Source organism: Bacillus rossius, chromosome 1 (assembly GCF_032445375.1).
Source record: "Bacillus rossius redtenbacheri isolate Brsri chromosome 1, Brsri_v3, whole genome shotgun sequence".
NCBI lineage: Eukaryota > Metazoa > Arthropoda > Insecta > Phasmatodea > Bacillidae > Bacillus > Bacillus rossius.
In genome coordinates, this window is record NC_086330.1 from 117,454,297 (window position 1) to 117,481,689 (window position 27,393).

The 27,393-nt window shown below is 33.7% G+C and overlaps 1 protein-coding gene across 8 annotated transcripts in view; it reads left to right on the plus strand.

Moving 5' to 3' along the window:
* LOC134543001 (OTU domain-containing protein 7B-like) overlaps positions 1 to 27,373 on the plus strand; it is a 107,554-nt gene extending 80,181 nt beyond the window's left edge. For all 8 annotated transcript variants that reach the window (XM_063387727.1, XM_063387665.1, XM_063387675.1 and 5 more), the window contains one exon: positions 16,950 to 27,373. In XM_063387727.1, the coding sequence (XP_063243797.1) occupies positions 16,950 to 17,243 (294 nt within the window). In that variant the 3' untranslated portion in view covers positions 17,244 to 27,373. The remainder of the gene's footprint in view (positions 1 to 16,949) is intronic.
* The last annotated feature ends 20 nt before the right edge of the window (positions 27,374 to 27,393 follow it).

A 27,393-nucleotide genomic window follows, 5' to 3' on the forward strand; every position in this document is an offset into this window, starting at 1 on the left:
ATGTTATATCAGTTTTAATGTTATATCAGTTTTAATGTTATATCTTTAAAAATCTTGTTTATAGAGCTGAACGATTCACAAAATTTTGCTGATATGCTGATACGCAGATATGCCAAACTGTTGCCGATTCATCGATTCCGAACTTTAACAGAACACACAGTATAGTTAAAATATTTTTATAAATTTACTAAATTACCTATAACTGATTATTAGAAAGGCATATTCAATGAAAATGCACATGTATTATAGTTTATAAACGTTACATGACCTCTCTTTTTTTAACTCTTATTTTTAGCTTGTTTTCATTTGTTTGTTGATACCTGTTAGTAACTTATTGATACATGAATTTACTAATAGAAAATGGAGGCTGGAAAATTTAATTATTTAATATGTCATTATATAAAATAACTTCATTTGATAATAGGTAACTATTAAATATATTAATTCACAAAATATGAATTGAAAAAAAAATTTAAATGTGAAAAATTACGACTTTGTACGTGTTTACAATTCCAGAACAGAAATTTAAATACCATCTTAACACGTGCGGCGGTGAAAATTTGCGATACCAAACATTTTTACAGAAAGTCATTTCATGTGGTTGCTTTGCACGGGAAACAGTAAAAGTAATTTACGTTATGTGAAGTCAAAAATTATTTTATTTTAATTTTTTATTCAATTTTTAAAACTTTACATAAGTTAATTTAAAAATTTCTTAGTCTCAATATTTTGAACATTTCTTTGCATTTCAAGTAGTTGGTATTTTCCATTGTTTGTAGTGGTTGCCATGCTCTAAATAAAGCAAGTTTTTGTTTTTAAGTAACTTAACCGTGCTGGTGATATATTTATTTATAATGTACTAACAGGCACTTTCATTTTTCAATAATATCTGTTGAAAATTAACAAGTGTACTGTGAATCAACAGTAACGCCGATTCAACTGAATATCAGCAAAATTGGCTTCTGCCAATTCGTATCTGCACAGCTCTAGTTCACAGTATTCTACATTAATGGTTGTACTGTTATACATATGTAAACACAGCTATAAAAGAAGTATTCTTTCAAAGTTTTAGGTTTGTATTTATTTCAGCAGTTGCAAACTGCTTACTGTACCCTAGTTAGGTAAACTTTTATCAAGTTCTGCTTTTTACCTGTTGGAATGACTTCTGGGTAGTTATAACGAGTGCATTTATATCCTGAAACAGGGATCCTCACATTTAATAAGTAAGATGATGCAAGTGGAATCCAATATTTTATATTATATCTCAAATATCAAAGGAACATTTTTTCCAGATGCTAAAAATATCCCATGTTTTAGGTGTTTTAGACAATAGTAATGATTTTTGTTTAATGTTGTACGGCTTTGTCTTATTAACAGAGACAAAACATAGAAGATGCATCAAAGCAAAGTAATTGTAAAAAACAATTGTCTATGATCTTTGTTAAAAAAAAATCCCTTTTGGCACAGCCTATAGGCATAGATAGATTTCGAAGTACCTATTTCATCTGGAAATATTTTGGAAACTCGTATACAATTCTGGAACATTTTAAGAACTTAATGTACATACAATATTTATGTTTTCTAATATTACAAAATGATTGATTAAACATTTTCTCATTTTCCATGCAGCAAAAGTTATGAATGTTTTTAACTCTATGTGTTCAGCATTGAATAGCTTAGAAAAAGTTACATATTATGCCAACTAAGGTATGTAATTATTAAATTTTTTTGACCTTCGAAAACTATATTTTATACCTTGCACTAATAACATCATATAACAATTTTTCTTTTGCACCAATGTTTAATATGATAGTAAGATGGTTTAAAATAAATTCAAACAAATTTTGGCACTAAAAAGGTTTTGGATTTTTTTAAATCTCAACCCCTGTTTTTAAAGTAACAATCTGTGTCCTCACAATTGTTTTAGTTACAATTTTAGATAAAGTTTAGGATTTATAACAGTTTTGATAGTATATTTTCAAACTTTATTTCCCCCTTTTGTAGTAATGGCTGGTTAAATAAAAATTTAATACTAACAAAGTTTTAGAAAATATTTAGAAAGTTAAACAAATATGAGAATGAATTCAATAGCATACATGGTAGGAAAGTCTTATTTATTTTCTAATTCCAACCCCAGGATTTTTCAACCCATGCAATAATGGTCTGTATATCAAAAATTGTTTCAGACAAAAGTTTTAGATAAAAAATATAAAATTTACAAACAATTCGAATGGATTTGATGGTGTGCCTACTAAGGGAGTTATGTATTTCTTTCTGTATTTTAACCTCTTTTTATCCATCCTTTGCAATGGTACGTTGTATCAGAAATTGTTTCAGACAAAAGTTTTAGGTAATATTTTTAGGATTCTCAAACAATTTGAATGGATTTGATAGTGTGCTTACTAAGGGAATTATGAATTGTTTGCAGTAATAGTTGTTCATATAAAAAATTATTTCAGATGAAATTTGTAGATAATAATTCATGGTTTTTCAATAAATTAGAACAAATTTGATAATCCCCCTGCAGCAATGGTTCCTCGTATAAAAAATGGTTTTCGATAAATGTTTTAGATAAAAATGATGCCATTGACAAACATCCGGAATGGATTCAATAATGTGGCTACTAAGGGAGTTATGAATTTTTGGTCCTCCAACCCGTGTTTTTTCAACCCCTTACAGTTATGGTTGGTTGTATAAAAATGTACTTGGACAAAAATTTTTGGTGTTACTCCTTTATTACTTTCGAAGGGATGATATTCACCATATTATGAAAGTTAAAGCAATTTTTCTGTTTTTCAGAAACATTCCCCATTTTTACCCCTTAGGTCAGATATCGCCCATTAACAAACTCTACCGATATTATTCATGATTATATTTGATCTATTATATCTAACTGCAAGGGGTGGAAAAATTAAAGTGTTTAGGACAAAAAAAATTGTAACTCTCTTATTATGCATACTATCGAATCCATTATAATTCTTCTAAAACCTTGTAAATTTTTAACTAAAACTAAAGTCGAAAACAATTCTTGATTAGACGAACCATTTCTGCAGGGGTTAAACAGGAATTGACAAAAAAAAATTAATTGCTCCCTTAGTAGGCACACCATCAAATACGTTCTGTTTGTAAATCTTATAAATGTTATCAAAAAATTTTGTCTGAAACAATTTTAGATACACCCAATCATTGCAGAGTTATCCTTAATTTTCGCTATAGCAAAAAACTATGGGGAAATATTGAATAAACACAATCACTTTCATTGTTATATCAATTTGTTATTTAATTTGTGGTGTTGGAGTTACTAGGAATCACGTATCATATTAAAAGAATATTCATATTTTTAAATTTTTATGTAACCAAGCATCACTGCAATGGGTGAAATAACAAAAATTAAATAAAAAATCATTATGTTTTAGTAAATACGCTATATAATATATACGTCTTAATTTATTATAAAAATTATAAATACTGTCTCAAACCTTTATCAAATAAATAAATACTACAAAATCTACCTACACCTGTAGGCTGTGTCGAAAGGGATTTTTATATATAATGCCATTGATTTTAACACCAACACAGTACGTACAAGAAAAGGGTAATGTAATTAATTTAAAAAAAAATTACCGTTATAAATTAATGAATTCTTTAAACTCTGAACCAATAAAACGGCTAATAATTTTTAATGTGTGGTGTGTGTGTGTGGTGTGTATGTGTGTGTGTGGTGTGTGTATGTGGTGCGTGTGCGTGTGTGGTGTGTATGTGGTGTGTGTATGTGGTGTGGTGTGGTGTGTGTGTGGGTGTGTGTGTGTGTGTTTGTGTGGGTGCGTGTGTGTGCGCACGTGTGTGTGTGGTGTGTGTATGTGGTGTGTGTGTGCGCACGTGTGGGTGTGTGTGTGTGTGTGGGGGCGTGCACGTGTGTGTGTGTATATATATATGAATGGACTGGAATTACTTTTCAGGGGGAAAAAATACAATATGTGATTACAATGTAGAATAAGTACAATAAAATACTTACTCAAGTTGGCATCTATGGACTTCTTTCCATTTCCTGCTGTGCTTCATTTTAAATACACGTCCACTTACTATTGCTGATACTAGTGTTGTGTTTTGACTGTTTCGAAGCGATAATATTCCCGCCTGAACTCCTGGAATATTCAAGGCATCTAGTGAGTAAACTCGGTACTAATCGGAGCTCTAACGGCTTACTGTTGAACTTGCACTATATTCGTTCCTTTCATCAGCGACAAGTGACAGTTAAATCACAGTATTTTATACTCAGATAATTTAAATTCTGTACGTTATTATCTCTCCAGTAGCAGCTTGTCAAGAGATGCCAAAGGAGAAATGGGTTAGGTTTACTTGCGAACAAACTTAAACAGTTTGGTGTAATACACTTTTTTATTAGAACAAGATTTACAGATGACACAAATGGAAACTTGGCAGTTTAGGTTGCCGTGAACAGCCGTCGTGAAGTATCGCTTAACAGGATACGGCTTGCAAGACTCTGTAAACAGAAGGAGTATTTATAAATACTAAACAAACGATAAATACACAAACCCTCTTCCCGATTATATTCTGAAAATTGACCTATATTTAATAAACAGCTCTCCTTACTCAAATCACACAACATAAACACTCAGTTTAAATGAATTTAAATTAGGCTTTATCACACTCACACTAGTGATATTAATTTGTCCAGTCGACATTTACACACACTTTCTATTAATTTACAAGTAGGGATTAGACCAGAGCTGTAACTAATTATTTTCGCTTTCAAGACAATATACGTCCCTAGTGGCGAAACGCCTACAATTTACGAAGTGCGTCTTCCCAACTGCGATAAACAAAACACATACAACAGCCTTTGTTATTTGAAGTTTATCTAGTATTTAGTATTTATCTAGTATAATATTTATCTAGGTTCTTAGTCTCATCCGGTGTTGGTTGTCCTCGCTGCCACTATGCCTACGTAACCTTCGGTGATGACGTTTAACTCTACGGACGCACCTTGCGTGCCGACTCGCTCGCTTGTCACTCGCTGAGCGAGTGACCCCAGAAACGAAAGTCTGCCCTCAGCCCTCCCGACCTCCAGGGGGTATTTGCCTTCACCTGAGGACTCTAAATTTGAAGAGCAGCTTTCCACAATTTACTCGCCGAGCAAGTCCCTACTCGCTCACGGCAAGTACTGTTAGCAAGTCTTTGCGTCTGAGGCTAAGTCCGTCTCTTCCTCATCGTTGCCAGCGGCTAAGTCCCAAACCACAAAAATACGCTGAAGTTCGACTTACAGTGGTAGATATTTTCTAAGTCCCACCTCGACCTCGGACGTCACGACAGTCTCGGGAGGCGTGGTTGAAGCACCCGGGAAGACGTCCGCGAGACGTCCCTGGTGTGTTGTTGGATCTTGGCTCTCCCTCGTAGTTGGTCTTGTTTCGTGGCGGTCCCGGAATCTTCTAAGTCCTGACTCGTCCTCGGGCGTCGTGGTGTTGTCGAGTGGGTCTAGCGGATGGTGGCAGCGTGACGTGTTAATATCTTCGGAGCGGTGGTACCAAGCTTTCGCCTCTGGCCGACTGCCAGGCACCTTCTGCTTGATTCTTATCAGGCGACCCCTACTTATACTCGGCGAAATGAAAATGACATCATTAGTATCCAATCGCGGACCTCGGCGGATGACCGCATCAGCGCCCAATAGCCGTTCGCTTAGCTGTTACTAAGCACGTGGCCACCAGTGATTCTCTTGTAGAAGTAGGAGTTGTCAATACCTGAGTGTTATACCACCCTCTTGACTTGAACGTTTCGCAGATGTCCTGCCGTTTAGGGGTAAAATCATTAGGTAGGGGTACCTACCATAACAACATTGTATTAAAAAAATTAATCGGCAGAATTGTTCATTGTACCTACTTTAAGTTGTGTGCAAAGTAACAGCCGTTACTGTTTAAATATATACCTAATATTTAGTTTTGAAAATTTCAAAATTAAAATTAAATAAGAAAGCATTTTTTGAGAAAATTTTTATCATCATATTTACAGAATTCAAAGTTTTATTTACAATTCTGCCCATTATATTTTTTTTATCTACTACGATATTCATGGGAGAAATAATTTTCTTGGAGGCTGCAAAACTAAGAATCTTAGCCTTAAGAGTGGTATATACCCCTTTTTAAAACCAGTTATACATGCGTCCACTACTAGCCTATTTTCTCGAGAATTATGATAGCTAAAGCTTCCAGATTATTAATCTGACGAGAAAAGTAATGCAGTTTTTCCAATATAGTTTTATATTTTGGAAATCGTGACGCAAAATATATTAAAAAAAATGGTAAAAACAAGCAATTCGTTGACGAATTTCTAGTTATTCGATGAGAAAAATGAAAATTTGAATCTATATTGGAAAAGATTATATTTTTCTGAACAAAATGGTATATTAAAAGTATAAGGTCACAGCATTAAATATCTGTTTATTTGGTTAGGAAAACTGGTTAATTTGGCATTTTCAGTGTCTGCCTTGTGCTGCTCGACGTGAAGGTTGACGCCAAGCTCCGGGAAGACGAGCAGGGTGGGGATGACACTGACACGCCTCAACGTTGCCCGCTGTAGGGGAAGTGCTGATCTGTAACGGTGATAAACCTCCATCCTCCCTTCACCATCCTCCTCCTCCCGCTACACAGCAACACCGTTTCTCTGAAGGATTCATAGTCCAGGCATTTTATGAGAAAAAGGGGTCGATTTACGGACAAATTGCAAGAAAAGGTTTTATTATATCAAAATTTGTAGAATAACATATCCAAAATCCACCGAAATCCACTTTATTTTGGTAACGTTTTTTCCGGGATTTGTCCCGGAAAAATGCGGAATAAATTAATAACTGGAAAACGGTGCGTTCTACGAAGAAAGGTAGAGACACTAAAATTAAAGAGAGCCAAATTTACCATAACATATAAAAAATTTACAAAAATACACTAATAACTACTATTTTGTTTTCTGGAATTCGTCACGGAAAAACCTAAAATATTGAAATAAATGGAAAATAGCGCATTTTACAGCAAAATGTTTCAGGACAAAGTTAAAGTACACAACGATTTTCATAATATATTACAATTTAACAAAAATCAACACAAAATAGGTTTTTGGTTTTCCAGAAAATTTCCTGGAAAAAAAGACAAATCGAAAACGTATCGTACGTCAAAGAAAGTCGTGACTAAAATTAAAGACTTTTTTTGTATTAAATATAATTTAATTTCACCAAAATCTGCTCATATATATAAATGTATATATTTTTATATGTATAGTTTTTTTTTGTGACTCGTCCTGGAAAATCTTTAAAAATTCAATAAAACGAAAACGGAACATCGTATTGAAAAAGTTTCGGTGGGACAAACAGAAGCACACAAGATTTCCTATACCAGATCCTAAATTCACTGAAATCTGGTAAATAGATTTTATTTTGTGATCGGCCACGGAAAAAGTATTGAATATGTAGGCCAAATAACAGAAAGCATTGTATCCCATGTCAAATTGTCAGATCCGAACTATATTCATTTTCCATAATATATATTTAAAGTCACTTAAATTATATTCCTTTTTTCAGTTAGTGATGTGTTAAAACGTTTTTGAAATCTACCAACATTATATTCCAGAAAACAAAATCAGACTCATTTCAACTGCTTATCGTTTGAAAGAAAAATTCGACACGTCCATTCTCACAAAACATACCATACAATTAAATTTACACAAGATTTCCAGTGACCTGTATCGAGAAGAAATAGAAAAATATACACACATTGGGATGCACTCTAACACACAATACTGAATAAACATGCATTAGGTAACATACATAAGTACTTTAATTTAAAATATAGGTTACCTAAACAAACAACGTGATTTTATATTTCTATTAATGTTAACAAACTGATCCAACAATTCGGAAAATAACCTACATATAAGCTCGAAATGTTATTTAACAGAATCATCCTGTTTAAGAGTGGTATATACCCCTTTTTAAAACCAGTTATACATGCGTCCACTACTAGCCTATTTTCTCGAGAATTATGATAGCTACAGCTTCCAGAGTATTAATCTGACGAGAAAAGTAATGCAGTTTTTCCAATATATTTTTATATTTTGGAAATCGTGACGCAAAATATATTTAAAAAAATGGTAAAAACAAGCAATTCGTTGACGAATTTCTAGTTATTCGATGAGAAAAATGAAAATGTGTATCTATATTGGAAAAGATTATATTTTTCTGAACAAAATGGTATATTAAAAGGTCACAGCATTAAATATCTGTGTATTTGGTTAGGAAAACTGGCTAATTTGCATGGATATGTAGGAACACCCTACCTTAAAAGCCGTCACAGTAATTGCAGTCCTCGGGAGGTAATTCACGGTTTTTACAGGTTGATCCATGACAGTTTCCACAAGCCGAAGAACATGAGATGCCGTGTTTCCTAGAACTGCAGTTGGATGCACCGCAACCATCTTCCTTGCAAGTGCACCTGATTACCTTAAAAAGGCATTCCGGAACTGTTGGCTTGTCTGTCGAAATTGGCAAGAGAAGGTAGCCACATTTTCTCCATCCCCATTCTTCTGGATTCATCTTAATTCCCTTCCATTCTTGTATCTGATAGAAAACCCTTAAGAAATGGAAACGAGCTGAAGCACTAGTTGGAGGTAATTGTTCTGGTTGTACACATTTGGAACTAGTAGCTGCATTCTCACTAAACACTTCACAACGCAAAGTGTCGAGTGTGTCACTTCTTGACCCATTGTACAGGCGTACTACAGCTGTTCTGCCGATTTTACAGTGTCTTCTTTTGAGACACTGGGAATACTATCTGAAATACTTTCGCAAGTTGCCTGAAGGCACTGTCATTCTGGAGCAGATCCAATGTTTTCCCCTTTCCTATACCATAGATGTGTGATGTGTCACATCCCATGAATGCATGACAGAAAAGAATATTACTACAAATTTCATCACCGAGCTTCAGCTTTAGCTCCTTAATGTGATATGTTTTCTTCTGCCTTTGTTCACTTTTTAAACACAAACAGTTATGTGTTTGTGAGCCAAAGTAGTAGAGTAAAAGGACAAGTAAATCTGTGTCTGTTCCTATAACTATTGTCAACTGTTATTTTGCACATTTTAAAGCTTCTTGGACAATGTAAATATCTGCATCACCTGGTGATTCAACATTCTGCTTCGCGTAAATGTATTGCTAATAACCTTAAAAATTGTCCTTTATTTCGCTCGTTCAAAAGAAACATATCTTTACGGAGTGATAGATGCATTTCTCCTGTGAATTCAACTACGGGTAATGCATTACCTCTTGTTCTTCTCATATGTGCTGTGTCTTTAGTACTGTGAGTTTTCCCATATCCATCAAATACAGTAGTTGCTAATCCATAATTTTTCAAGATGAAACTCACGTACAGCTGAGCGATCTCATTGTATGTTGCAGTATGGGGCCAAGGTAACTGATGAAGTAAATATCCTCCGTCAATGACATATTTAATTTAATTTTATATATTTTATCGTTTGCAGAGTTATAACACATGGATACATAAAATCACTCAGTACAAGGGAATGGGAATTCAATCGTATAAATAGTAACTACATATACCAGCCAGGACAATTGTACACAAATTTTAAGCAAAATTTGATAAAGGTCAATTATATAATGCAATTTTTTTTGCCCATAATTTAATTCACGATTTATTTTGAAGTACAGTGCACGATTTCCGTTTTTTTTTTTGCTTTCGATAACTTTTTACCGGGACATTTCCTAAAAAACAAAAAAACCAATTAAATGTTGATCTGTGTTAAATTCTCATATATTATGATAAACATTGTTTACTTTATCTTTTTCCTAAACCATTATGCTGTAAAGTGCACAATTTGCGATTTATTTCATTTTTAATTTTTTTTCCGGGACTAATTCCGGAAAACGAAGCAGAATTTATAAGCTGATTTTCTTGAACTTTGGATATGTTATGGAAAAGTTAATCTTCTTTAATTTTTGCCTCTACAGGTTTTGTCGTCACATGCACAGTTTTTGAGTTATTATTTTATTTCGTGTTTTTTCCGGGACAAAACCCGGAAAAAAGTTACCAAAAGAAAGTGGATTTCGGTGGATTTTGTATATGTTATTCTACGAATTTTTCTGCGAATTTTGATGTAAAAAAAAACCTTTTCTTGCAATTTGTCCATGTTTTTTTCATATCTTTCCTGGACTATCATGGGACAGACGATTTCCTTGGCGAGTAGCTTGAAAAGAATCTTCACTCGGTAGCAAACTACATTGTAAAAGATTTTTAAGTCTGCTGATTCGTTCAATGGTTCGTTAATGCTGTTTGTGAGCTTTCGCATAATATAAAAAAGACACAATTTTCTGTTAGTCGGTACGCATGGAAAAAAAGCAAGACAAATTAATCGGTAAGTTAGGGCGACTTTATTTAAGTGCGAAACGGAAGAAAAGAAGACCAACGGATCTGATTGAGTACCAGAAACAAAGGTAAGATATAGCGATACCGATATTAATTTTTCTTTTATCAATGTAAAAGAACACCGGAGAATTCCAAAACCGGCTAAAAACTATTTTAAGAAACATATTTTACAACTTAGTTTGTACAATGCATTTAATTTTTTAGAAAAATCCGAAGAGTTGAAGAATATGGTGCAGTTCAAGAGGAAGTCAACAGCACAATAACTGATCCCCAAACAGCTAACTTGACGGCTCATTTTTCTTTACCAGGATCAAGCAACGCAGGGAATGAAAATATGGTTCTGAATCCTGATGAGGAGTAAGTAGCCAGTGTTTTATACTACACAAACTGCGAACTGTATTTAACGATAACATTTAGAATTAGCATTTTATTACGTTCAGAGTCTAATGAAAGGCTTAAATTTTTCATATAAATAATTTTCAGTTCAGTAATTGAACTTCTATGGATTTGTTCTTGGAAAAATATATATATAGGCCTAGTGTTACGGACAGATTAAAGAAAAGTTAGATACTCGGTATTACTGTTGTATGCAAGTCATAGGAAGTTATTATGGCTTGACGACCATACATATGTCATCGATTATCAATTTAAATTAGTAATTTTAAAAAGTGAACTAATAGGGCATTTATTCAGTCCAAGAAAAGTCCATGTGATGTGAAAAATACTAGTGCTATTATAAAACAAGCCGAAAGATAATTAAATGAATCAGTATGGGTGAAGTTATGAGGGTGGGGGAATAATTGTGAGAATGGAAGGCAAGCTATTGATAACTCACTGTGTTCGGTTCCAAAAGACAGTTTCTTCATCCCCCACCTCATTTCCCTTGTTTGAGCGTGTCTCAGTTTACAAATGCGTTCGACTATCAACAAATTATTGTGTTACTTGTGGTAGCCGCTTGGCTGTAAAAACGCCAGGAATCCTTACTGCTGTATGTTGTAATATTCAAGTGTGTCATTGGGTGATTGTCCATGTTTCCTTATAAAAAATATTGAGTGCGAAAAATTTTCGCCTCGTAGGCTTTCTAGTAAAGGACGATATATACAATATGGCTCTCCTGCAAACAAAACATTCAGTAAATATATGATGACATAAATTATTATTGTTCCACGTAGGCATTTCTTGTTTTTGAATGTTACTTGTTTGTATGCAAGTTTGTACGTGCATGCATGTGTATGCCCGTATCTCGTGCTGTACCTACATTCTGGAATTAGACTTGTCATATTAGTGTACAATAAAACTCTCTTACATCATATCCCACATTTACTGATTAGTTTGCGAACAGTGGTAGAGTTTATAGGCAGGATTATAGAATTAACTGAATATTTCACTACCTTTAAAGAGTAATTCATCAACATTTTGAGCGGAACACACAACTATAAAATTGTACTCAAATATGAGAGCCAAAATAGGAAATTCCGTTACTTTTGGAATTTTGATACTCGAAATGTCACAAATATATTTTGTTTTAATCTTTGCAGGACAGTCACCAAATCATACGCCAAACTTCAGCCACCAATCCAACTGCTGGAAACGGAAGCCGGTGTTTTTCATTGGTCCACGGAAGTGTCTGACACCATCATCATAGAAAACATCAACATCGTTGAAAACTTAATAAAATGGCGTATGAAATGAGCAGTGTTCAACAGGAAAGAAAGGTATTTAGAACAAACATTTATCGCTGATTTAGAATTTTTGTAATAAAACGTTTGAACCTATTTGAAGCCAACAACAACCTGCTAGAACCTAGTAAGAGCCATAATATACTCTCATGACATACTTAATGTTCCAGCAGTACAGCATGGCAGGCAGTCCGAAGAAATAGTCATCAAACAGCTAGAAGACCAGGAAAAAATTAATATAAGTAAAGCTGGTCTTTTTATTGACCAAGAACACCCATTTCTTGCTGCAACACCCGATGGCCTTGTTGGCGAAGGTCGTCTCGTAGAAATAAAGTGTCCTGCTTCGGCATATGGAATGGACATAAATGAAGCCATGCGAGAAGGCAAAATAAAGTATTTGAAATATTCTGAAGAAAGTCCTACTGTAATTTCATTTAAAAAAGATCCTGAATATTTCTACCAAGTCCAGGGTCAACTTCACATAACCAGAAGGGATATTTGCTTGTTTGGCATCTGGACTTCGAGCCAAAAGAAATTAAAAGTACCTATTGGAAATTTTCAGAGACGACACATTCTGGAAAGAAAAAAATGGAGCCAAAACTCGTTTTATTTTACACACAATGCGTTCTTCCGGAATTAGTTGATCCTAGACACACAAGAAATATGGAAATTCGGGATCCGCCGCACATAACAGGCTATCAGAAGTCATAAGATAAAATGCATGGGAAAACGAAGATCGTCCAAAACAAAACCGAATATTATACCCTGATTACATTAAACGTGAACATTTTTCAAGCTTTTGCAGAACTTTCAAGAAAATGTTGGTCTTGGATAATCATTCAAACTAATTTTTATAGTGACCTGTTTGATTTATCAATCTAAGTCGCCTGCTCACTTTGCTTCATAAACTATCACCTTTCATACTGGAAATTATTCTTGCTCATTGTTTCTAGAACGTTTAACCATGCCAAGCATTTTCATGAACCTTCATTTTTAGTATGCCAGCACCTACGTGTGCATAAGAAAGTATAGCCCGTGTGGTCACGTTCAGTGGCTACCTAGAGAATCATTACCGTAATTATTTTAGATATGTAAAAAAATAAAATGTCTTACCTATAATGTAAATTTTAAAGCTGAGTTAAGCTTTCCAGAATGGTTAAATGCTCAAGTGAGCAATGGTGCTTTAAAATTATAGAAGACATTGCTTGTTTAGGTGAATAAATACTGAGGTGTTCGTAACTGTTACTTAGTTTGAAGGAAATTAATTCATTTGGCAGCCAATTGAGAAATTTTGTAAAATTTTTAAATGAGAAACAAGAGAATTTCATAAAAAGAGTGTTCGGTATGCATAAACTTCTTGTCTGGTAAGTCCTAACAAAAAGGAGAAACGAAATAAATGTATAATAGCGACCATAAAAATATTTTGCTTCAGTGGTAAGCTGAATTAAATTCTGTGTTTTGTTGTTTTAAAAGTGTGTGTGCATTAAATCAAATAGTATAAATGCCTGTCTAGTTATAAATATAAAGCTTATGTACATTTTTTGTGCGTCACAGGTAAAAACCAATTTGTGTGTAATTCTACTAAACTTGTTTAAATAATCTGTTGTCGTTTACTGTATCGGATTTGTAAAATTATTTCTATTTAAGCATTTGTTTCTCTTAAATACCTCTCTAAAGGCCATCTACATACTTTTAAGATTGTTGGACTTTTCTGCAAACTGTTTTGAAAGGGTTTTTTGTGATGTAAAAATATTTGTGTTTAAAATGTCTATTATACCGTACATTTTTTTTTTAAATTTGTCTCTCTTGGAAGTAACTCGTGCCCACGTTGGTTTAATTTACAGTGCTCTTTTTAAATTTATTTGTCTTTTATAACATAATGAACATTGTATATTGGTGTGAAACAAAATGTATGAATTACATGTGAAATAAATACATGTTTTATAATGTGGAATTATGTAACGATTTTTTGTATAGTGCCTTTTTATACCACGTCCAAATAAAATATATGCTACCTGCATGATAACTCATTGCCATGACACAAGTGAAACAAATTACAAATGAGATTATTCCATGTTATAAAAACACAAACACTTTTTTTAAAAAAATAATACATAATATTTCGAAAAGCTTTTACAACTATCATTGACAGATGCGAGTTATAAAAAATACATAACATCGATTCGGAAAATATATTTAACTTCGGCAAGATTTGTTTGCAGAATAAGGTAATTTCATGTTCCTTGGAGGATATGTAACGTTTAATATCCACGTGACTTCGAAAATTACGATGTAATATCACTTTTCCCACTTCATGTAAAAGTTTGTGTTTTTAGCAAAAACATAGTAATCCATTTTATCTTTTTTTTTACTTATGAACTACTAAACACGCGTAAAAAAATGCTACCATTACGACAAACATACTTTTCGCTTTATTTGACATTTGAGTTGAATGAAACGTTGTGTGTAGCCACTAGCTCGCGCGGCGCTCCGCTCGTACGGGGAAGGCAGGCAGGCAGGTAGCAATGCTGTCGAGACATCCCGACCCGTACCGCGCCGTCATGAGGAGGGAATGACCATGGAGTGAGGGAGGGTAAACCGAGTCCATCCCCTCCACCGACATCATTTCGCCAGGACGCGCTCCTAGTAGGCCACTCCTCCAAGGCTAAACTCCGCCCAGGCTAGAAGTATTTTGTGCTGCTCGCGCCGGATTCTAAGTAGCCGCTTCTCTATATACCACTCTTAAACATATTGTACAATTACTTGGGGACAATCTACACGACCAGATACACTGACATCACTTGTGTCTCTCTATTTTTTCATACAGTTTTCCTGTTACAATATTTTGAGTAAATAAAAATTGTTCCTAACTCTTATGATTTTCTTCTGTCAAACAAAAACTTTTAAAACATATTCTTTGCAAAAGTTTGGTAAACGACAGTGTGGCCAACTGGTTGCCCTGGACTGTTTATGGCTCGCGACCTCATTTCACACGGCCCACCGGAAGAATATTTTAATAAAGAGTTTTATTACTTAGTAAACTGAAATGTATTAGTATGGACAAAATTTTATGGTTTCATTTTTTGGTTCAATTCATTTTATTAAAGGAAATTTTGGTGTTGTTTTATTTTTTTATATGTTGTCTTTATTCATTAAATAGTAAATAATTAAACAAATATGAAACTAAAATATTGATAATACTAATTTCACATATAAATACTTATTTTTCATTTTGACTTTCACATGGTGCACTTACAATACAAACATTAGTAAAAAAGCATGTCTAGAAAATACTACTCAGGAAAATAAATATAAATTGCCATATTTTTGTGTGTTTGTAAAATGTGCCAACATCATTAATGTAAAAACGTGCAACTACCTACAGAGATACATGATCAAACAACGTAATATTAGTTTTTTACAATCCATATCGTTCATACATTTCGGTACAAAATTTATGTAAAATAAATTTCATCAATTGAATTTACCATAATAAAAGGTGTTTTATATTTTAAGTTAAGTTTTGTCAAATTGCTGATTAATTTTATGTTTTTAGTTACATTTTGGTGCTAAAAGGTGTATTAAAAATTGCATTTTCATCTTTGTTTGCAAATATGCAGAACAATTCATCAGCGGACTGTTTTCAGAAGCCACAATATTCTCACAGATATATTTCAAAAAATTATTTATACTTTTTTAATCTATATATTGTTTAATGGTATACCAACTATGGTTCTTAGATATTAGAATTATTTTTTTAATTTTTGTAAATACTATTTTTAATATGATTATTTTCCTTTATTCCATTACATGAAATAATTTGTATTTATTATCATACAGAATAACACAATAAAACATTTTGGGAAAAAAAATCTAATGTTAATTTATAAATGTGTCTGGCCTTCGGATAGGTTTCAAATATATATCTGGCTGGCTCGTTAAGGGAATAAAGTTGGTCATCACTGGACCATAAATTTGTACATAGTGAAACTATATTTTTGACCATGCTATAGTGAGTTATTCACATTGCCTACAGAAGATCCATATTTAAGAATTTTTGAAATTTATATAAGTTAAAATAATCTGTTAAGTAGTCTTACAACCGACTACCAAAATCAATATATAGCTGGATTGTGAACACCTATTGTGAATGAGAGCGTAGTGTTTAATGAATGGTAGCACTTTCACATTATTTTGCATGGGGGTTAAAACTGTATTCTTGTTTATGCTTTAAAAATTTATACTAGTTCTAAAACTAAAATCATTCTTGAAGCGTGTTTGTTATACAACATTCCTCATTAGAATACTTCATATACTTCGGCTTATCAGTTAATTTTTTGTTTTATCATTTATATCTATTCCTTTTAAAAGTATAAAAACTAAATATCTCACAGTAATTAAACAATTTATAGATTATGAATTTTTATAGTTATTTTTAATATTCATTTTTGATGTTGCATGTGATGCTATTACATATTATTTACATTGAACATAAAAATCTTTGAAACATCTTGAAGAATAAGCTGTCGTTTAATGAATATAACAAAAAGAAATAATTTCATTATTTTAATTCATTTTGCAGTTGTCTGAAGAGATAAAACATTATTATAGTATATAATTTTTGATTAAATGTGAAGCACATAAAATTGAATAACTGTGTTAAAGATAGTACAAAATATAAATAATACACTGTGTTTGACAGGTTAGTATTGTAGTTAATTAAAACACTTTGTGGTTTTTCTTCTTCACCTTCTTTATGATTGATTAGGAAAGAAAGTATGTGCGAAGGTTGAGAGAAGAGCTGCAGTGAACAGTGTGTTCTGTTGGCAGCAAGAGCAGCCTGCCAGCAGCGCGGTGGCTGGCACTCGCAGTGTGTCGGTGGCCATGCTGAGTGCCCAGCCGAGTGGGGACCTGCCGGCCGTGGAGCAAGTGAGCCGCCCGAGCTCGGAGGGGGTGGCCTGGGGCGTGTGCCTGCCCATCGTGGGCGCCCAGCCATGCCGCAGCAGCGACTGCAGGTTCTTCGGCAGCCCCGAGTCCAGCTTCTACTGCTCCAAGTGCTACAAGGAGAGACTGCAGCCGGCCGCTTCCGTCACTAGTGTCGCAGTACGCGAAGTGAAGAGGTAGACAGATATGCCATTTGTACGTACGTACGTACATATTGTGGTAGGTGTATCGCTGCTGAAGACTGCCACATCTTGTTACTGTAGCTATTTATTAGGATTTATCTCTTTAATTAATATATTTTAGTTATCTTGTAGCTTAATGCTCGTTGTTATGCAGTATACTTCTAATCATCTGTGCTGATTCTCAAAGGTAATTATTCCTTTATGTGCCAAAATAATATGAATTTTTTTATTCTTTCTCAAAAAAACATATGTATCAGATTTCATCAATTAAGAAAACTTCTTCCTGCTATAATGCTGAGTTGGCCAAATATGAAAATGAGTGGCACTTATAACATAAGTAGTGAGTACAGTAATGGTGGTAATAGTGAGAATTTTTATGCTTGACTATTTTCTTGTCAGAGTTTTATTGGACCACAAACACCAGATGTTGTGCATTCTCTATTTGCTCGATATTAATACTAATTTAAGTAAAAATCTATTTGATCAGTAAACAGTTATCCAGTTTAAACAGAATTTTTCTGAGCACTACGAAAATAATTTAAGGTATCTGTTTTATTACTTTTAGGTTTCATTGTAATGTGATGAATATCATATTTCACATGCTTGTGAGCTTGATAAAATTTATGTTATAATACAGTGACATTACTTAATCAGTTAAAGTATTTTCTCTTAAGTATATCATACGTCTATAGTGGCATTGGATTGAGATATAATTTTCACAAGTTGTAAACGAATGAATTTTATCTTCCTGATTTTTGCCCGGCAGTCTAACCAGCACGTCCTCTTAGTGAATAGCTTGAGAGGCAAACAACTATAGCATATAATAGATATCAATTAGTGAATGTGTGATAAAATTAAAATAGTAATAAGATACAACATTATACTTGTGTTCAAGTGTGTATCTACTTCATACCACCATAACTAACACATAAAAGGTTACCCAACTAATTATTCTACTCAGTTCAATCTTTGTTATATGTGCTACTAATTAGTAGCTACTAATTATTTGCTACTAATTTAGGAGTTATAGTATAGTATAAATGTTATAAACCATAGGACATGTTTTAGCTAACCTTACAATTCACAAATTCAAACACCCTAAGCATAATCCTGAATTGTTTGTATTAATTAATGCATTAATGGAAAGACAGTAAATATTAGTTTGGATGAAAATTTGTGTATGCAGTTGCATGCACTGGTGTTGTGTGGGTGTATGGGTTCCATTTAATCACAAGTTTCACATGATTGCAAAGCGATGTGAAACAAGAGATTAGTTATTGTGTCATAGTTTGATGTTTGATAGGTATGTATTTAGTACAATAGGATTACAAAGTATGAAAACAAACAGAAATTTGTTCTCAAAAGTGTTAACTATGAGAATTTTATAATAAATTTAATTTTTAGAATTAGTAATGAATCGAAAGTCAACGTAGATAATTCGGAGTGTACTGCACATATAATGGTGTTGCGCATAATGGGTCAGTGTAGCCGTGGAGGTAATATTGCCTGTATGGACATATTTTTCATTTAAATAATTCGCAATAAATGTTTATGTGCCACTCGAATAATGTGGTTTATTCTATATACACTGTGCTATATGCAAAATGATATAGAGATGATTACTGTGCTTCCCATTCTCGTATAATCGTCGCACATTTTATTCTAAAATCAAGTTTGAAAAGTAGGGGTGCGATGATTATGACTTATGAGGAAAAAAAATTTTTTGTTAGGTAAAGTTATTCATAAAAACAAAACCTGTTCATGGAAAGTACGTTTATTTAAAAAAAGGTGGAGTATACAATAGCACGCCAAACAATCTATATTAATAATTCCTTAAACAAAAACCTTTCTTCAACTTTAAATAGAATAACCAAAACTCTAATGCGAACGCAAGCCACTTGAATCTGACGTGAACTAACGTTGTCGTAGTACATACTTGCTACGAAAGAATGCGGGCTATCATATGTAGTTAACTCGGCACCTGACAGAGAGCACAACTCGGCACCTGACAGACAGCGCGCGTTGCATCCAATCGGTGAGATATTGATATTCGACTACGTGCGCGCGCTCTATACGGGAAGCAACATAACCAAACATGATTGATGCGCTGGCTACATTTTTGTAAGCAGTACGCCGCGGTAACGCATACAATCAGATAAAGGAAATACCATTAAAAAACGGTTTTAAAAGAAAATTTACACGTCAGACAACTTTGTATTTCCGTTAATTAAATAAATAAGTGGTAATGACCGAAATTAAATTTTAGATTATTCCTTCACCGTGGCGACGCAGACGATCAGATAAAGGAAATAACGTTTAAAAATGTCTTTATAAGAACATTTACACATCAAACAACTTCGTATTTTTCCTTTAATTTATTAAGTAAGTGGTAATGACCGAATAAATATTCGATTTCTACTTTAAAATACATAGTTTTATACAGAAAAGATAACTACACAAAGCGCTCTGCATCTACTAGCGGGATCAAAAACATCATGCGACGTTTACGCGAGAAGTTTTTTATCCCAATTTTGACAGCCTAAAGTATGGTTGCGACGATTACGCGTGTGCGACCATTATGCGATAAAACACGGTATGTAATCATTAATATAGCACTGGAGCTTATAGGTGCCTGCACTTACAGTATTTCATTCAACCAATTTTTCTATGTATGTTAGAATATTGTGGTATCCTATAAGCAAAACTTGTGTGTCGTGAAAATAATATTTTTTAAACTTTTTATTATAATGTAGCATTTCCAAATTACTGTTGCTTCGTGCAGACAAAATTAAACATGTAATACTTATATATGTAGCTTTATTACTTTTTTTATTCAAAAACTTTAAAAGTTGATCTAATACCCTAAATAGTAGGTATAGTGTTGTACATATGCTTGCACAATACATGTTCATTTCAATAGCAATAAATAAGTTTCTATGTTTAAACAAATATTACTTTTGAAGGTTCTTCAAAGTTGCATTCATAAATTGTTTTTTCAACCATAAATTCTCCAGTTAATTTTTTTCTGTTCTGTTTTACACCAAATACACAAAGGCTTAAAAAGAGTCTTAAACTGCTAAAGATATCTCATAACTCATAAGTGTAATACCATTTTATTACTTTTACTATTATGAAATTGCTAAAACGTGAACTATTCTAAATGTTACAATATTGATTTACAGGGATTAATGGTAATTATGCTGGCAGATATATTTTTTAAAATGGATGTTTTTATACATGTGAATATACGCTTATTCTTTAGAACTGTATTACATATTAATATATATATATGTATATATATATATAAAGGTGTTTATATTGTAAATTGTATATAACTATTTTTACTTTACTCACATTGAAATATGCCTCACTAGTCATGTTATAAATCCTTGTTCATCTGTGATGTACCATGGCAGGTTGTTTAATGCCACTGTTTGTATAATTTGTGTCTTCTTACCACAAGAATTACATTTTCCACAGCAAGCATGTTAATTATACATCATGTCACTGCTGTGGCACCACTCCCATGAAACTGAAGTGGAACAATTGTAAATATTATTAAATATGAAAATATTGTTTGCAAGAATCAGAGGCAACAGTGTTTGTTAAAATAATTGTGTTTAACAATGTTTCTCAACTGTTTTAGAAGTATTAAATGTGAATGTTTGTTTTTGTGGCATTAACGTCATCCTCCTTTCTACTTTACCCAGTGCAATGTGGCAGCTAGTTTTTTTCTGAAGGCAACTACTATTTTAGCTATGTTAAATGTATGCAGTACATTTATGAAGGTTAGCATGTGGTGTTAAAAACCACAAACAGGGAAAGATTAAAGTTCTTTAAATATCATTGATCATCAACATTATGCTGGAAAATCTTAGCCTGTATTAAAATCATTCACTCTTGCATTCCCAAACAAAATTGTAAAGTACTGCACAGTAATTACGTTGCAGTAGAACCCCCATTTTATATTACTGCTTTTAAAGTTTTCCCTTTATTTACACCATTTTATTTTGGTCCCATTTGAAACTCATTTGACGCAATGAAATGCATTTCCATTGATTACAACGCGCCTGCAATCTGCTTCCCGTAATTTATGCTATTTTTTGATACTATACCTAGAAAATTTTTTATTCCCGTTTTTGTCATGTACATTGTACATATGAATATAACACTTTCGTGTGAAATACCAAATCCAAAATGCTGTTGGAAACACTAGTGCTGTAGCTCCTGGATTTTTCAATATGCTCTTCCATTAAAAACTGTATTGACAGGTTGCCAACGCTGGCCTGATAATTGCAGACTTTGATAAAATGTTAGTATGCGATGCTAGCGCTTCAGTTTATAAAAATCCCGACTGTCCATCAGTAACTTATACAAACAGTGTTACGTACAGTTTGTACTTACGGTATTCATCTTTGTCAACGTCCGTTAAAAGTAACATGCTCAGTAACAAATTTAAAAGTAAATAAGCTTAAAATTTTGTCTTTTACTGTGGGTAATACTGAATTTTAATCTGTACATATTTTATCATTTTATCAAAATGGCAGCATATTAAAGATGGAAAACATTTTCAATTAATGAAAAACTAAACAATTTAAAGTGCTCGGATGAGCACAAAGGTACTCGTGTTCCACTCGCTGAGAGGTTAGGCATGCCCATGGTGTAAGGAAGAGGAGGTGAAACCGTCCGGCCGCCCAAACTCGTCCTCCACTGCACACGACGTCACCTTGGTCGCACCGCCCGGTCTACACGCAGCGCGCTTACGGGAATACCACCCACAGACAGTTTATTTACAATCGTTTGAATATTAGAAGTTACCACGAAGCGTAAAAATACTTTGCTATGTGCATTGTATTGCATGTATTTAGAACATACAGTTTAAATAAATATATTAGTAGGTTTATATTAATAATAAAATTAATGAAGCAATATTTTTCGGCTGTTTCATCACTTCAAATGTTGACTGGGTCTTGCATTTATCTAAATACTGTAATGGCCATGAATGTCAACACTGTCTAAAAAAAAAAAATGATTGTACATAAAATGACACAGAATGGTAATGGCAATAGGAATGAATATACTTCGAAAATATTTATTATGAATAATAATAAAATAGAGATAATAAACATTATGGATGCAGGCGACAAAGAATTACACAAACATATTACAAAAAAAAGCATGACACAAAACAAATTTTCTATAAATACTTATGTGTAAATGTAAGCACTTTTGATGTATTTATTAATTTTAATTAATTACAAACAATAAACAAAAAGATAAATAATGATAGAAAATATATTTTAAAAATATATTTAAAACATATTATTAAACCAAATAGTTTTACAATATTTAGCAAAAAACAGCTTGCAGGCATTACAAAATTTTTAGGTACAAATTTATTTGTCCAATGTTTATAAACTGACTATTATCTGTCTGGACTTAGTATGATACCTTTGTATTACTGCAGAAGTTGTTATTATCCAGTGTATATTACTCTTATCGGGGGGAGGGGGGGGGGGGGGCACATGCCCCTGTGCCCCCCTTCCCTTTCTGGATTCGCCTATGGAGCACACACGCACATGCGCTGAGAATGTACTGAGCGATGATCCCTGCAAATTTTATTTTTAAGTATTTAAAACGTCAGTTTATTTTAACACGTTAAATGCTATTTAAGACGTAAAACACAAATTCTTACACGGAGAGACAAAACAAAATTGTACCATTATCTAAACACTCAAATGGAAAAATTGGCAAAGATAAAATTAGCAAAACAATGAATTCATTTACGTTAATTTTCATTATTGTGTGTAAACCAACAACATAACACAACACAAGCAGATTGTAATGCTGAAATCTTAAAATACCTTTAGGTAACTAACATATTACTAAAATCAGTATCATCACATGTAACTAGAAAAGTAATTCACTTTCACGCACCGCATTTTGAGCGGTATTTTGCCTTAACATTATTAAGTTAAATACATATCGTAATGAAATAAAAATAAACTCCTTCCAAAGCCTATACGAATTCATTTAAAACAAACATATTAGGTCTCGAATTTCAAAAGTGGTTGTATGTAAGCCTATTTTTTTTTTTTATATTTTATAATAATTATCTCACGGTTTTGCTTGTATACTTAAATATATTTAAACGTAATGATATACGTCCTCCACACTCCATTGAAGAGAACATTTTCAACGACAGAAAAAATGTGCATGTTTCTTTTTGATGTATAGAGGGTTCACATTCCTACTTTCATTCGATGTGTTTACAGGTTAGTTTTATAACAAACAAAAAAAAATTGAACTAAAACCTGCAGTTCTTGCTGATGCCCGCAAACACAAACATTTTAGTTTTTATTAATGTGTGTATATATATAATGTTTAAATTTAATTTTTAATAAATAAATTCAATAAATTACCTTTTTACTGTGAAAGACTTTATTATTATAGATAATAACTCGCTATTTTGCACGAAATATATTCCTTGACCTAAATTTAACCTACAGTTAATCATACAAAAAAATAAAAAAATAAAAATCCTATTATGAAACAAGTGACATTTCTACTTAAAATCATGTTTGTTTAAACTTGCCTCTGCTACCACAGAATTTGTCCTTCCTTTTACATATGTTCACCCACTTACTGCAAAAAACATTTTTTGGAAAAGAAAAATATTTTATGCCAGAATCTCGAGTCTTTTTGAAATGATTGTGACATCCGAACACTGCACAATTTGGCATTTCAACTACATAAAAGCACTAGGATTATGTGAGCACCAACAGTAACAAACGTTCGCACGAGACGCAGATGAAATGGATGGGAAGGGCCTGGAAGAAAAGCGCTGGCTACAACCTTTGAATATATATACTGTATAGAAGTCGCCAGCCCAGGTTAAAATTTCTAATACGGTTTTGAGGTAGTTGGTTAATTCACCGCCGCAATCGCCACCATCTCTAGGGCATCGACTTGTGGTGGTCCCTAGCGGAGAAGTGTCGAACTCTTCCAACACCCCTTCCCCCTCCCGTTGAACGACCTTGAGCTGCAGTGAATGATAGGTGGGGGGGTGTAGGGAATGACTGCGGGCGACAGTGCTGCGCTCTAACGTGCAAATAACAACCTAAGACGATACAGGGCGTCACTGCAGCGCCCTGCAGCAGTGAAGTTCCTAAGCTGCTCATCATACGCTCCTGAAAAACGTAGAGAAAATCCTATCCACTCGCGACTTCTATACAGTATATATTTTCAAAGCTACAACCAAGGTGACGTAGCGAGGGAGCGCGTGGAGGGGGAAAACATGTGCACGGTTTCATCTCCCCTTCCTTATACCATGGGCATGCCTACCTATTTCAACTCTGAAAAAAATTGTGAAAAATCAGTAAGTCATTGAAGGAAATTCAGCTCAACATGGTGGTTTTTCAAAGGAATGAAAATACATTTGTGTAAATGTCTGATGCTAATAATTAATAAAGGATGAAAGTATGTACATATACTGTATGCATGCTTTCCTATACTCTATACTATACAGAATGTAAATATGGGACTTTAATGTTAATTATTCTGTTTATATATGCTTCAGAAATGCTTAATGAATAGAGTATGGTATGTTTAGTTATTATATCATCACAGTTCTCTGAGAAAAAAAACTTTTCTTACATTTCCCTCATTTTACATCATTTTCCATTACCACCATGAATAGTGTAAAAAAGTGATTCTACTGTATTTTAGGCGTGTGATGTGATGGAAACCCCAAAGAAAAATATGAATGTTAAAACATATAAGGAGCTAAAATTTGCTCACAAACTAAACAAACAAAACACTTTCATAGTAATAGTCATATCATGTCAGGCAATCCCATCCGAAATGTTAAATTTCTTACTACATCACATTAGGCACACTGGCCTATAATCTTAAATACATAAAATAATTCAATCAACTGGGAAAAAAAAAATATTAAAATTAAACACACTTAAGTTTGTTGAACTAAATTATAATAGTAAGCTACTTATAAATGTGTACTGTACATGTGTCCATGATGACCAAATGGTTTGTAACACGCATAAATATGTCTCTTGCTCTTCCATCTTTGTTGTTACAGGAACTGTTCATATATGAATGTAACAATAGGAATTTACTAAAAATATTGGACATTCATATTTCGTACATGTGAAAAGTTTTGAAACTTAGTATGAAGCATTTTCTAGAGGTGGGTCGAAAAGTATCAACCTGATACTTTGGCACTGATACGCGCCTGTATCAGGAACGGCAAACGAGTACACTTGATAAGTATCAAGTACTTTAGTATCAGTTCTGAATTCGCCTGGAACAACACCACGGCCAATGTGCGCAGAACCCGATCGTAGATGACGGTCACTTGGGCGGAGCTTGTGAAAGGGGAGGGAGCAGGAATGACGAATAAGGGATAAAGAAGGGAAATAATGTAGAGAACAGGGTGTCTACTGACCCTGGAAAACCTGGAAAACCTGGAAAAATCAGGGAATATTGTAATCAGGGAAAAATCAGGGAATTTTTGTTTGCTAGGTTGTAGTTGGCGATACGTTTTTTCTTTATTGATCTGCTTGCATTGACGTAGCATCAAGTGAATCGCGCCCCATTTTTTATTTTTGAATGGAAAATAACGAACAGTTTCCACGTCCATTTTCTTTTATTTACCATCGGATTCGGAAGTGGCGTTAAATCACGTGATACAAACTGGTTCTAGCTGGTCTGTTATCCTGCTGACGTACGTACTGCAGCATGTGCTTCCCACGTTCGGATTATACCGACAGGTGCATTTAATTTTAAGTATCTATGGATGCCCTCAACGTAAACTGGGCATTTTTGTTAGCTTTGAAAATACATATCACCGACACTTTTGGTGAAGATTCGCCATCGTTGCTACAATATTGGTAGCTGTGGGCTTCATACGGTCCATGGTGCTTTCAAAACTGGAATTTCTGCTATACAATTGGACGTTGTTAGTTTTTTGAGGCACAGTTACTATTTGTTTATGCATGTACCTGCAAGGAGGGCAGATTACATTAGAATAACTGGATCAGAGCTTTTTTCCAAGAAATTTTGTGCAATCAGATGGAATACTGCAGTTGCTGAGCGTGCCATGAAAACGTTACCCCACCTAAAGAAATTTGTCAGTGAAGTTTCTATTTCATCTGTGTCTTTCAGTGTAGTTAAAAGTGCTCTTGAAGAAAGTAAAATTGACATTCTTCTACTCTTTGGCATCAAAGCTGGAATTGTTTCTCACAATGTTCCAAAGTGAAACACACATGGCACCTTTTCTCTATGATTCACTGGTAGACATTTTATTAGCTTTGGCAGGAAAGTTTTTGAAACCAGAGGTACTGAAGAGCTTTAGGGAGAAACACAATGTATCTCGATTGGATGTAGATAACCAGGAAAATCTATTGACTGCTTATCAAGTTGGGTTATGCAATACGCCATGCGATCAAGAAAGAGAAATTACCAGTAAAGTCTGTCCTGTTACTGAAAAATGATGTTAGGACTTGTCTAAAGGTTATAGTAAAAAAACTTCAAGACAAAAGTCCCGTAAAGTACAAACTTACCAAGGGAATTTCCTGCTTATGTCCGTCTGTGGCTTTAAATTCGGTTGTGAGGAAACAGTGTGTGAATTACAGTTTAGAATGTTGTCTTCAAAACAAGTGGCTATAAGGACAAGAAGCTGATAACATTGAGTGATCATATCAGTTGGTATGTTCCTCGCCAGATTCTGAAGAACTGTTCTCGTCTTTTTCTCGAGAAGACTGGCGCCTTGATCACTTGTGGATGCTCTTTCTTAAGGCACATACAGTAGCTGCCAAAACAGGTATTCTAAAGTTTGTGAGGATGATGTTGGTACTTTCCCATGGAAATGCATCATTGGAAAGAGGATTTTCAGTAAATTCTAATTTGCTGACTGAAAACTTGCAGGAAGCAATACTGATCGCACAAAGACAGATGTACGACTTTGTTCAACGTTCTGGAGGTGTAGAGCATGTTGATATCACCAAGTCCATGTTACAGTATTTAAGAAATGCTAGTTGTAGGCGTAAGGAAGCCCTGCAAACAAAACAAAAAGAAAAGGAAGCTACAGACAAGAAGAAGGCAGAAAAAGAAGAGATGAAGAGGAGATC